Source organism: Physeter macrocephalus, chromosome 7, assembly GCF_002837175.3.
Source record: "Physeter macrocephalus isolate SW-GA chromosome 7, ASM283717v5, whole genome shotgun sequence".
Taxonomy (NCBI): domain Eukaryota; kingdom Metazoa; phylum Chordata; class Mammalia; order Artiodactyla; family Physeteridae; genus Physeter; species Physeter macrocephalus.
This window is the reverse complement of record NC_041220.1, coordinates 58,399,748-58,413,777: the sequence shown is the minus strand read 5'-3', so window position 1 is coordinate 58,413,777 and position 14,030 is coordinate 58,399,748. Positions and strand designations below refer to the sequence as shown.

The following is a 14,030-nucleotide window of genomic DNA, read 5'->3' as shown; positions in this document are numbered from 1 at the left end:
CTAGAGTGCAGGCTCAGTAGTTGTGGCACACAGGCTTAGTTGCTCCACGGTATGTGGGATCTTCCCGGATCAGGGCTCGAACTCGTGTCCCCTGCATTGACAGGTGGACTCTTAACCACTGCAGGGAAGTCCTGTAGATGTATTCTTGATTTATGGGGAGAGATGAACTCCATGTCCTCTTATTCCTCTGCCATCCTGGAAAGTCTCTATCAATTTTTTCTATGTTTTTAAATCTCTATTTTATTTATATCCTCTGTGATCTTTTATTTCCGTCCTTCTGCTCACTTTAGGGTCTGTTTGTTCTTCTTTTTCTAACTCTTTTAAGTTAGATTGTTTATTTGAGATTTTTCTTGTTTTTTGAAAAAGACCTGTATTGTTATGAACATCCCTGTACTAACTGCTTTTGCTGTATACCATAGATTTTTTTTTTTTTTTTTTTGCGGTACACAAGCCTCTCACTGTTGTGGCCTCTCCCGTTGTGGAGCACAGGCTCCGGATGCGCAGGCTCAGTGGCCATGGCTCATGGGCCCAACCGCTCTGCGGCACGTGACATCTTCCCGGACTGGGGCACGAACCCGTGTCTCCTCCATCGGCAGGCGGACTCTCAACCACTGCACCACCAGGGAAACCCGATCCCATAGATTTTGTATGGTGTGTGTGTTCTTTGTCTTTTGTCTCAAGGTATTTTTTAATTTCCTCTTTGATTTCATCTTTGACCCATTAGTTTTTTAGTAGCATGTTGTTTAGTCTCCATGAAATCATATACATGCTTATTTTATGTTGATGAAATAAAGTGTGAACATTACAAAAAGGAAAAATCTCACTGGTTAAAGCAAATATATGGCAAATGTAGTATATCAACCCCTTCTAAAACTAAAAGGAAGGTTAAAAGACAAAAGTAGGGCTTCCCTGGTGGCGCAGTGGTTGCGCGTCTGCCTGCCGATGCAGGGGAACCGGGTTCGCGCCCCGGTCTGGGAGGATCCCACATGCCGCGGAGCGGCCCCACAGCTGTGAAAACCAGACCCATCCCAGCTGCAGGAGCACTTGTTCCCTTTCAGGTGTTTCACAGGTGAGGAAGCCGTCAGTGGAGGTGTAACTCTGCAGTTCACACAGCTGTGAGGAGAGATTCCTGCTTTTCTTCCCTAGTCACACTGCCCTGGGGCTCAGTTGTGGTTTTAGCCTCACCTCTGTGTGTGTCCTGCCCAATGGAGTCTGCTCTAGAGGTTGCTAGACCACATGGGAGCCCATCAGGCAGGAAGGAGCCGAGGCAGTGATCGGGGAGAGCAGGTGGGAGGGGGTGGAGGAGGCGATGGCAGGGGCACATGAACCAGCTCCTGTGGGGGCCCTCCATAGTGCTCCTGTCCCCTCAGGCTTTCTTTTCAAAGCCAACAGCTGTCCCCTCCCTGGGTCTGCTCTCCAAACTGCACATCCCAGCACCCAGCCCCCATGCACACCAGCAGACACCCGTCTCAGGGTGAGACACACAGGGCTGTGGCATGGACCATCTGTAGGTCCCACTCTACCCTGCCTGCCACAGACCAGTTTCTGGGTCCTCCTCCAAGCCCCCAAAGCTCCCCTTCTGTGCCAGCTGATCTCCCACTGGTGAGGGGGTTTCCCCAGATGAGGAAACCTCCTTACCTTCAGCTCCCCACCAGGAGTGTAGGTCCCATCCTGCTTCCTCTCCTCTTCCTTTTCCCTTCTTCTTTCTTTCCTCCTACCTGGTTACCTGGGGATCTTTCTTGTCCTTTTAGGTGTTCAAAATTGTCTACTAGTGTTTAGCAGGTACTCTGTGAGAATTGTTCCATTTGTAGATGTATTCTTTTTTTTTTTTAATAAATTTTATTTATTTATTTTTGGCTGCATTGTGTCTCCATTGCTGCAGGCGGGATTTCCCTGGTTACGGCGAGCGGGGACTACTCTTCATCACTGTGCTCGGGCTTTTCATTGCGGTGGTTTCTCTTGTTGCAGAGCATGGGCTCTAGGTGCATGGACTTCAGTAGTTGCAGCATACGACTCAGTAGTTGTGGCTTGTGGGCTCTAGAGTGCAGGCTCAGTAGTTGTGGCACACAGGCTTAGTTGCTCCACGGTATGTGGGATCTTCCCGGATCAGGGCTCGAACTCGTGTCCCCTGCATTGACAGGTGGACTCTTAACCACTGCAGGGAAGTCCTGTAGATGTATTCTTGATTTATGGGGAGAGATGAACTCCATGTCCTCTTATTCCTCTGCCATCCTGGAAAGTCTCTATCAATTTTTTCTATGTTTTTAAATCTCTATTTTATTTATATCCTCTGTGATCTTTTATTTCCGTCCTTCTGCTCACTTTAGGGTCTGTTTGTTCTTCTTTTTCTAACTCTTTTAAGTTAGATTGTTTATTTGAGATTTTTCTTGTTTTTTGAAAAAGACCTGTATTGTTATGAACATCCCTGTACTAACTGCTTTTGCTGTATACCATAGATTTTTTTTTTTTTTTTTTTGCGGTACACAAGCCTCTCACTGTTGTGGCCTCTCCCGTTGTGGAGCACAGGCTCCGGATGCGCAGGCTCAGTGGCCATGGCTCATGGGCCCAACCGCTCTGCGGCACGTGACATCTTCCCGGACTGGGGCACGAACCCGTGTCTCCTCCATCGGCAGGCGGACTCTCAACCACTGCACCACCAGGGAAACCCGATCCCATAGATTTTGTATGGTGTGTGTGTTCTTTGTCTTTTGTCTCAAGGTATTTTTTAATTTCCTCTTTGATTTCATCTTTGACCCATTAGTTTTTTAGTAGCATGTTGTTTAGTCTCCATGAAATCATATACATGCTTATTTTATGTTGATGAAATAAAGTGTGAACATTACAAAAAGGAAAAATCTCACTGGTTAAAGCAAATATATGGCAAATGTAGTATATCAACCCCTTCTAAAACTAAAAGGAAGGTTAAAAGACAAAAGTAGGGCTTCCCTGGTGGCGCAGTGGTTGCGCGTCTGCCTGCCGATGCAGGGGAACCGGGTTCGCGCCCCGGTCTGGGAGGATCCCACATGCCGCGGAGCGGCACGGGAGAGGCCACAGCAGGGGGAGGCCCGCATACCACAAAAAAAAAAAAAAAAAAAAAGACAAAAGTAGTAAAATCACCTATATCCACAATAAGTAGTTAAGGGATACGCTTAAACAAAATGATTTAAAACATGATGTCAAAGAAATTAAATATGTGGGGATATTAAAAATACAGGTTTATTTATAACCTTTCTTTACATTTTTCAGACACTGGTTTGTTTTATAAGACTACAGTGACTTTATTCAAGTAATAGATTTTTTCCAACTGTATTATTTTGCTCAATATTAAATATATAATTTTTGCTCATGATACACATTTGGTAGTTTATTTAGCTTCTAAGTTATTCTCTTTTTAAAAATAACTCATCATAATTGCTACAGAGAAACTGGAGGATTTAATGGCCAGTTTTCCAATTTATATCTATTAGCTAAGACTTATGCCAGTTCTAAATATTTAAATTGAAAAAATGGCATAATTATTTAATATTGAAATTTAAACAATGATTCTTCTGGTATTTATAAAGATTTTATTTATCTAATATGCATGTATTTCATTTTACATTTCAACATCTATTTCCTTCTAATTTATTATCTAAAACCAGACTTGAAACATTACTGGCAGATTATTCAGTAATATTAATATTGCAACTAGATAATTAGCAGAGTCTTTTGTGTTTTCTTTCCTTCCAGCTTGCCAGCTATGATGAACTCCTTTTTTTTTTAGTAGTACTACTAAAATACTATTTCTTTTGTAGATCACTTCCAATTGTCAGTGAAGTACATCATCTCCATATGCCAATGCAGTCCATCCTTGTTTCTCACCATCCCAAAAGTAGAGCACCTCTTCTCTTCATTTGCCATATGAGACCATCAAGTGGTTCATATGGGGCACCAGCATTACCTCAAATTGAAATTTTTAGTCAGACTGTGCTTCTGACTCAGAATCTTTTTTCTCTAAAAAATTACCTAAAGTTAGTGCCAATAAACTCCCAAATTAAATAAAAGGAGATAGTATAATACAATGGGCAATAAGAGATGGTAAGTTTTTTAAAAAGTAAATTCTATCAGCAGGTTAGTAATATGAATCTATATCCTAGAATTTTCTAAGGCTCAATTGGAGTAATATTGATGAGGGTGCTTTATTAACATTAAGCACCATACATTTAATATCAATATAAGTTACTGACATTTTATGGAACTTTTACAAAGTTCAAAATAATATTGACCAAGGATATTTCACAGATATTTCTATTTTTTGCTTGTTTTGGTGTGAAGAAAGTTCCCTTTAATTATCCTTTCAGTTGTTGAAGGTCTCTGAGACTATGAAGAGAAGGAATAGAAATCAGTATGCGGAGTCAAGTTTTTAGGATGTTAATGAGCTTTTAAATTTTGTAAAGGCTATTTCACTGAGCACATGTTGACTTGAGGGCTGTGCAATGGCATAAATTAAGCAAAGAAAAAAGACTCCAACCTTTGACTTGTGCCCTAGAGGAAATCTTTTACAAAGATGAATAATGGCCAGAAAGGTTGGAATATAACATTTTCTCTCTTAACCTATTATAACAATAGACTAATAAAAATGGAAAAAGTGAGAAAAAATCTTCTTCTGTTTTTGTGAAGAGGTGACCAGCCAATGGGTAAAACATAGCTAGAATATAGAAAATAGCATTTTCATGAATGACCTTACTTCCAGGAAGGCATCAAGATTTACTCCAAGAGCTAAGGTCAATATTTAGAAAATAAACCAATTTAATTTAAAAATATAAATTAATTTAAAAAGAAGTATCAGGGTGACTCCTACACTGGCCACAGATGTAGACAATTACAAGCCTAAGGGAAGAAAAAACAGGTGTTAGCTCAATTGTTATAAGACAGAGGACATGGGAAATATAAATAAACCAAATCTTGGTAGTGGTTGATTATATATTCATTATTTGAGCAGCATAAGAATGGCAGTTTTTAAAAACTTATGAGCTACAATAAACCATTTTTTTTAAAGCTTGTGACAGAAAATATTAGGCCATACACAAAATAAGTTTCAATATTTATTTTTACATTTCTTGATCAAAGTACTTTTCTGTCAGTGTTTTTGCTTTTGAGTCAGAGTACAAAATGAGTATTTGTGATGTGGTTGACATTTTTTAAATGTCCTGAGAAACCCTATCCATGGGCATTGTGGGTTATAAATGCAGATTGACATGGTATTTTGATGGATCTTTTTTGTGGGAAAAATTTTGTTTTCTGACTTAAAAAGGAAGAGACAATTATTTGAAAATTTAGTCTTTAATCACATCCATATTGTAAAAGTTCATTAAAACAGAAAAAAAGATTTAAAAAGATAAATTTCTGCTTCTGTTCTGTGTTCAGAATCTATTGGTCAATCTAGATTTATCTTGAAGCTCATTAATATCATGAAAAATTATCATCAAACGTCTCGATATTCTGGAGGAATATTCCTTGCATGGTATATATGTACCTGTATATGCATATGTTTATTTGTTTTGCATTTCAGATAGAACATTTGATTTTGTGCTGAGACTGTATTTTGTTTCCTGATTCAAGAACTAATAAAAACTGTGTTTAACTCGAGCAGCAGTTTTGTATTCTTTGAAGCAACCTCTAAATTTGGAGTATGTTTAGACAGTTTTCTTTTTTTAAATAATGGCCCAAACAGTTAGCTTTTTATTCTGTACCACACCCCCTTCCTCCAAAAAACCTGCCCTTGGTACATAGAGGCATCTTGTTTTAAGGCGACAGATGAGAGTCATATTATCCAGTAGTACCTTTCAATCCAGTTTATCGGAGAAAGATGAGTAAACCATTTTATTTAACTCATCATTTATACTTCACCACGTCACACTTTTTGTAGATTGGATGATTTTTTTCAGTTTATGTGATAGTATATGGTAGAAGTTATAATGCAGATCTTGAAAAAACCCTATGAAATATTTTAAATAAAGCATTGCATATGATTGTTTTATGAACAACCACTAAAATAACTGGACTACAAATTATTTCTTATTATTAGAAATTTAAGAAAGAAATGTACCACATGAAATATTTCTTAACCTTTTTTTTTTGAAGATCATTTCTGAGAATCTATATAAAAATATATCTTCATTTATTTTAGTGTTGTATCAAGAACTTTTAAAATGTTAGATAATTGTTTCCCAAACTTGGAACTTAAATTAACTTTCATGTTTGTCATTTTGGGGAAAAAATTTATTCTGTGCATATGAAATGCCACCAGAAAATTATTTCCTCTTTAAAGTAAGGTAACTTTGTCTCCAAAATATATATATTGGAACTTTTGCCAAATCTTACTTTTCCTTGGGAATTTGCTTAGTGGTTGTCAATCATGTAAAAATAGTTGACTTTTAAGCCTTAGCTGTTGCCCTTGTCTGAGGAGATTTTCCCTAGGCCTTTATTTTAGCCTACAGCAGCCAAAGTAGCTTTGTCAGGCCTTCACATGACATCGTCTTCCTCCCTAAATCCAACACCAATAACAGCATAAAGATTAAACTGAAAAAGTGTGATAAGCAAGTCCTCTTGGCTATTGTTGAATCTTTAAGTTATCTCTCAAATCCTATATGTCTCAAGATAACTGATCTGTTAGTTCAGTCATGTATTTCCTGAGCACATCATTGTGATGTTTAGGAAAAAAGGATACACTTCCCATTACTACATTTAATAATATATGCTATTGGAATAAAAACAGCTACCTTTTAATTGTTTTTTATTTTAAAGTATAAAACAGTAATTCCCTCTAGCTTGAAAGGATTTGAAATATTCTTTGGAATGGTTGAACACCTAGTATTTGGGGTCATAAGGCAAATTTGTGAATTATGTCGCATGCCTAGCCTCATTTTTGTTATATACAACTATAGCCCAATTCATTTACTCATTCACATTTTTTGTGCCTCAAAACATATACTGAGGACTACTTTATGTCAGACACTCTGGCAGTGAGTGTTTAAAGATGAGCAACACATCCTTCCTGTGGTCAGTATTTTAAAACTTAAGTTGAGGAATCAGACAATCAAAAGCATGTTATGAAATCTCGTGTGTTGGAAAGACAGGCAGGACATGGAGGCGGGTGAGACCCTAAGGGTTAGTTGGGGAGAGGAGCTTCCTGGGGGGGCTTTCTGTAAGAAATGCCCGAGGAGCTCTGTCATCTTTTCTACTACAGTGTACTCCCAAGTAGTCATCAACTATCAAGAAAATATATTCGTTTTCTTGAGAATATTTAGTTTGTAAGTATTTTCTCCTGAGTGCATTGAAAGGCTCTGCTTTTTGCAAAAGTAGAGGTTCTTTACTTTGTGTGACCCCTTTTGGCAATCTACTATGGACCTCTTCTCTGGAAAACATGTGGTGACTGTGTTTACAAACTCATACATATTTTTTGCATACAGCTTTTAGGAAATCACAGGCTTGAAGTGCCCTTAAAGCTGGTCCCTGGACCCCAGCTTCAGAATTGCAGGACTATAGATCACTGGGGAATTGGAATGTGGGTGGAAGAGACATCATTTAAAGTTAGAGTATAGGGAATCACAACCTTGGATGGCTTATTTTCACTATATATTCTTTTATAAAATGTGCACTGAAAGAACCGTGTCTTTTTTTTTTTTTTTTTGGTCTCTGATTAAAAGCCTGTGACAGTGTGTTTGCCACCATGGCCCCCAAAAAGAAGACTGTCAGAAAGAACAAAGGCAACATCAATGAGATGACCATCATTGTAGAAGACAGCCCCCTCAACAAACTCAATGCTTTGAATGGGCTCCTGGAGGGAGGCTGGCTTATTTTCACTATATATTCTTTTATAAAATGTGCACTGAAAGAACCCTGTCTTTTTTTTTTTTTTTGGTCTCTGATTAAAAAAAATTTTGTAGTACAATGAATGCAAATAGCCTTTGGGGAAAAACAAAATCTGTGGTTTTCCATGTAGTTTCAAAATTGTTATTTTTGACATTTTATTTTGGCCTATTGGTAGCTACATCCCCATTTTTTGACTGGAATCTGAGCAGAATTCCAAACAGATAGTAAATATTCTAATTGCACTGAACATTTCCCTAGTATCGTAATTTATAACAAGTTTCCTATATTGCTTCTGTATCTGATATCACTAAACTCAAATCACTGTATTAAATGGGGCTAATGACTGATAATTTATAGTTTTTTTAATTAATTAATTAATTAGTTTGTTTATTTTTGGCTGTGTTGGGTCTTCGTTGCTGCGCCCGGGTTTTCTCTAGTAGCGGCAGGTTGATGGTGCGAGGGCTTCTCATTGTTGTGGCTTCTCTTGTTGTGGAGCACGGGCTCTAGGCATGCGGGCTTCAGTAGTTGTGGCATGCGGGCTCAGTAGTTGTGGCTTACGGGCTCTAGAGCTCAGGCTCAGTAGCTGTGGTGCACGGGCTTAGTTGCTCCACAGCATGTAGGATCTTCCTGGGCCAGGGATTGAACCCGTGTCCCCTGCATTGGCAGGTGGATTTTTAACAATGTACCACGAGGGAAGCCTGATAATTTATAGTTTTAAAAGTATTTCTCTTTAATTTTTGTTTTTCGATGTAAAGTAAATAGAAAATACCATATAGAAAAGAAAAACAAAAAGCTCCAAAGTGGACTTGAGAACTACAAATATCTTGGAGCCTATATAAAAAATGTATGTTGGATTGCAATGCAAATTCTAAATCCATATTAATATAATTTGTCATCATCCAGCTTGCTATGCCAATGCATAAGTAAATATTTAACATGTAGAAATAAGTCACTTAGACTAAAGTAGAAGGTGAATTAAGGAAACTTCAAATGTGTGCAAAAAAAAAAAGAAATTGTGCATTTTAAACTGTGTGATAGGTTGAAAATTCTAAGATGTCTATTTTTTGTTGCTGTAGACAATTATCAAGATTTAATGGTATATGTGGCCTACAGTATATCAAGTCTACACATATACGAATTGGCTTAGTCACTCACTATTTCTCCTGAAGCAATTCATGGCATATTCAGAACTGCAAAGCTACTGAAGCTATTAGTTCAGAAAAAAATAACAATAAATAAAAAATAGACTATGTACTCCAGAGCAGTTTTGTCTCCTTCAAGAATCATCTGGTCTTATGCCGTTCTTATCCCAGAAATAATTATTTTTCTTCTGTGAAGTGTTATATCAACTTGGACTGCTGATCTTCGTTTGATATAATCCATCAAGACATGAATCCTATTGCATGTGAAAAGTCACTACAAGAAAATAAAAATCTAAAACACATTTGAGTTTTATTTTACTACTACCTTTATTACATAAATGTAGTACAGACAAAATACACTTTATTTGGTTGAATGCTTAAGCTTTCAAGTCAACCAGCTGATTCAGAGAGGAGTAAAATTTATTGTTGAGAAAAAAAATGATTCTAATAAACATAATGACAATGATAATTATTTGTAGCAATGGGAGCTTGTTAAAAATGTAGATCTGAGACCTCTCCCCACATCTACTAAATCAGAGCCTGCATTTTTACCAGATTTGCTGTGGTTCCTGGAAAAATAAAAGAGAAGCACTTTTTTAGTGTCCCCAACTGTCCTCCAGCACTAGGGAAGGAAGAGGCAGACTGAGAGACTCACTGCCAGTCAGTGCTCACAACTATGTACATAGTAAATACACGATAGAAGATTTAAATAACGGGCAAACTTGTTTTTACCTTAGAATAGTGAAAAATCTTGAAAAAAAAAGGAGTGCAAAATTTATTTATGAAAATGAACAAGCCTTTATATAATTGAAAAATATTTTATTTAGGTAGGCCATCTATTTGTTAGGATGTCTGGCTTTAGTGATGGTGGAGACTTAGCAGTTTCTGCTGCATGTGTATGAAGCTGATTAGAATCTGGATTCAATTTCAGGCATCAAGACCAACTTCTTAGTCAGCACTATTAACTCTTCTACAGACTTCTTCATCTCTGATATCAAAAGACTGTAAGCATCACTTTACTTCTACAGACTGCCATTCCATTGACAGTAGGGCAGAAGAGAGGGGTTGATGAGCGAATTCTAATTCTAATGAAGATTTTTTCATATGTTGAACTGATGACGTATATTGAACTAATTTCTATTTTCTTCCTTTCTAGATTTACACATAAATAAACCCCTTCTTATCTCATGTCAGTTTTGTATAAACGAACTAAACTAAATATACAATTTTATATGATAAACATTTGACCAAAGCTTAAAGCATTGCATAGCTTTCAGGATTGAAGTTTATGACTTAAAACTAATTTTATTAATTAGCTTTTATAGCTAAAATTCATACATATTAAGGTTTGAATTTAGTAAAAGTGATTTGAAAAGGATGGATTTTGTCATTTTCTAAATTTTTTTTCACTTTTTTAAATTGAAATATAGTTGATTTACAATGTTGTGTTAGTTTCAGGTGTACAGCATGGTGATACAGTTATATATATATATATTATATATATATATACATATATACATTTGTTCAGATTCTTTTCCCTTATAGGTGATTACAATATATTGAGTAGGAGTCTCTCTAAATTTTTTAATGTATACCCTCCTCTCCTTTTTGGTTTTGCAGAAGAAAAATCTGAAGAAAAAATTTAAAAAGCAAATTTGTAAACCTGTATCAAGAAACAAATATCCCAGAATTTCCAAGGCATCTGTCAATGTTTTACTATTTCATGATTAATTTATTCTCTCTCTTAAATTTGCTACATTTCCTAAAGTTATTATATTTTGACATCTGATATTACAAAGGGATACTTTTTGACTCAAATAAACAAGAAGGCCATTTTTTGTTATACAAATGTATATTTCTGACCTTAAAAGATAATTCACTTACTGGTTTAAATGCATTCACAATGGTTTATAGAGCTTTGCTTTATTAAGTAGCATAAACTGCTGGGTATAAAAGATAGAGTGTTTCCAGGATCAGGGTAATGCTTTTGATGCTCCTAAAAATATGGACAATGTCTTATTTGTCATTAATGATGAAAGGTCAGCACCTGGTCATTGCCTAAATAAAAGTTGACTTAATTTATACATTTTATGGAGAATCAGAGGCAATGCCATCTTTAGAGAAAATGCATTATAACTGTATAAAAATGTGATGAATGAGTTGCTATAACAGCACAATATTCTTTTGTCTCAATTGAACCTCACTTTATGAAGCTATCATAGCACACGGTTTAATTGCTACTACCTCTTCTTCTACCTGTCAGTGAAGACCTGCTGATCTCAGACATCCACTGTAAATATAGGCATTCTTATCAGATTTTCACTTATTTGCAAATTAACCATGATTGCTGAATTTTCTTCCCTTAGAACCACCCCCAACCCCATAAATCTGAAGCCATTTCATTCAAAGAAATAACTTTCCCCCTCTCCCCTCAAACATTAAAGTAAAAAAAGTGGGTCACGTCCTTTCACAGGTGGCTCATATTACACTGTAACAGGTCCAGTAGGTTCAGTTACACTTACTTTCTGAAATATCTCTACATCTTTAGGGACCACATTTCCACATTTTTTAGCAATATTTTTCTAATTAGCTTTGTTTACATCGATTTTTGCTCTTAAATAATTTATATTTTAATTGAAATTTTGTTTTTTAGCTGTGTTTTGGGGTGACATTGCCTTAGACGATGAAGACTTAAATATCTTTCAAATTGATAGGACAATTGACCTTACACAGAACCCCTTTGGAAAATTTGGACATACCACAGGTACAGTTGATTATTTGATTCAGTTTTCATTCATTTAGAAGAAAATATACTCTTGAAATGCTAAAATACTCTTTAGATCATTTTTAATGTTCCAGTGATCAACTTTGATTTTCTTGATATGAATGAGCCTATTTAGAAATTTAAGTTTTATTCATAGTTTTAATTTTATTAATTAATGTATTTAACAAAGATGTTGTAGTGTTTACCGTGTACCATGTACCGGGTCTGGTTTAAGTACTTTGCAGGTGTTAACTCTTTGAATCCTCATAATGACCCCATGAAGGCAGCTGCTTATTGTGATTTACAAGTGAGGAGATGGAGATTTACAAGGTTATGTAGTTTTCTTATTGTCACATAGCCAGGAAATGACTGACTCAGGACCAAAATTCAATTCTGAGGAAGGTTAAATTCATAGTCTTGAACATTATATTCAGTTGCCTCTTATTTGGATATTGAGATGCAAAAAGTAAATTATTCTTAGAGTAATTATATATAAACTTATTTGGAAAAATTTATATATCTATTTTTATAATTTTTGTGAAAACCTGGAAGAAAATTTCCATTTCAGCTGTTTGAATATATTTGAATTATGCCTATATGAGACTTGTAATATTTTAAAAGACATTTAGGTCCTCATTTTAAAATATCTGTACTAAAATTTTAAAATTATTTCATATTATCTTGATACAATTTTTATGCTGTATTTTATTTTGGAGAAAAACTGCAAGGTTAAAAATGTAAAATTTATTTTTGTAGTTATAGCTAAAACATTTATTCAGTGTCACGCTTTTTGATTTCATTGAATCCTTCTGTCCAATGCTATTTTTATTTTCTTCTTATATTCTATGGAAAATAAAACATATAGTTCCTTTGTGGTATCTAGAAGACAAATATATTTTAGTCTTAAGACTCTTTGCCCAATTTACTTTTTTGCAGCTTTTTATTATGACATGTTTCAAAGATATCTAAAAGTTGATAAGATAATGCAAGCAACACCCATACACCTTGAAGATTCAGCAGTTGTTCAGTTTACCATATTTGCTCTCTGTATGTGTGTGTGCATGCATACATGTATAAGTATGTATAAAATATTTTGAAGTGAATTGCCAACAGAGCTTTTCAATATTAAATAGGTTAGCATGCTCTTTTAAGAATAAAGACATTATTGTACATAATCAAAATATTATTACATATAAGAAATTTATGTAAGGTAATAAAACAAATAATACAGTACTTAAAAATAATATGCTATCGCCTTTTTATATATAATGAGTTTTTTCTGAAACATACACCAAATATATGAGGGAAACTGCTTTGCAGTGTAATCGCAGATAGTACATTCCTATAGGTATGTTTATTGACAGACTCCAACCACTGTCTCGCACTTAACACTGTCACAGAGACAACGGATTTGGAACAAAAGAGCAGTGATATAACTCAGCAAAATCTTAAATTTATCACATTACATTCTCAATTTTTATTAAGATTTTCATTAGATTCAAGCTTTATTCAGGTCATTTATTTAACCCATTGTCCTCTCTTTGTACTGGGGACATTCATTTTCTGTGATTTAGAACATTTTAATACTATGTAAGTTTGTCATTTCATTTATAGTTAAGCTCTGAAATAGTAACATTTGGAAGTATAATATCATTATTTAGATAAATAGCATAAAACAGAATTATACTATCAATTATAAAAATCATATTGTAAATATATATGTGAAAGGTACATGTTTCAAAGTAATTTGCACTATTCAGTTGAATTTCAAACATCATAAAGAACTCTATATTTTAGTTTTTTCTTACTCTAACTTTTCCCTTTCTTGTTAGTTTGTGCTGAATTGACTATATTTATTTTCTTATTTCAAAATGTATTGTCTTTCTCAAATATTTATTAAGTTTGTATATTTTTATTTAAAAATTTTAGAATATATGAGAAATACACATATTATGAATTTTCCTTTTTTCTATTTCAATGAACTATCTACACAGAATTTTATTTATATTGCTATAAAAATTATTCAAAATTATTAAAACATAATTGACTTTGAGAGTCTTGAAATGTTTTTCCTACACTATAATTATTCTTATGCTTATAATTACCTTAATATTAACTAAGACATTTCTTTTTTCCTCATAATTAGCCTCCTTCTATACCTATTTATATGTGTTTCAGACCTACCTAATATGCAATATAATTGTTATGCAATGGTCATTTCCAATACATTTTTACTATCCTTTAAAAATGTTTGTTGTAACTGCTTAGGA

The 14,030-nt window shown here is 34.9% G+C and overlaps 1 protein-coding gene across 2 annotated transcripts in view; it reads left to right on the top strand.

Annotated features, from left to right (window-relative positions):
- Positions 1-14,030, top strand: part of TLL1 (tolloid like 1) — a 269,311-nt gene that overhangs the window by 100,036 nt on the left and 155,245 nt on the right. For both annotated transcript variants that reach the window (XM_024116874.2, XM_024116873.2), the window contains exon 2: positions 11,650-11,760. In XM_024116874.2, coding sequence (XP_023972642.1) covers positions 11,650-11,760 — 111 coding nt within the window. The remainder of the gene's footprint in view (positions 1-11,649; positions 11,761-14,030) is intronic.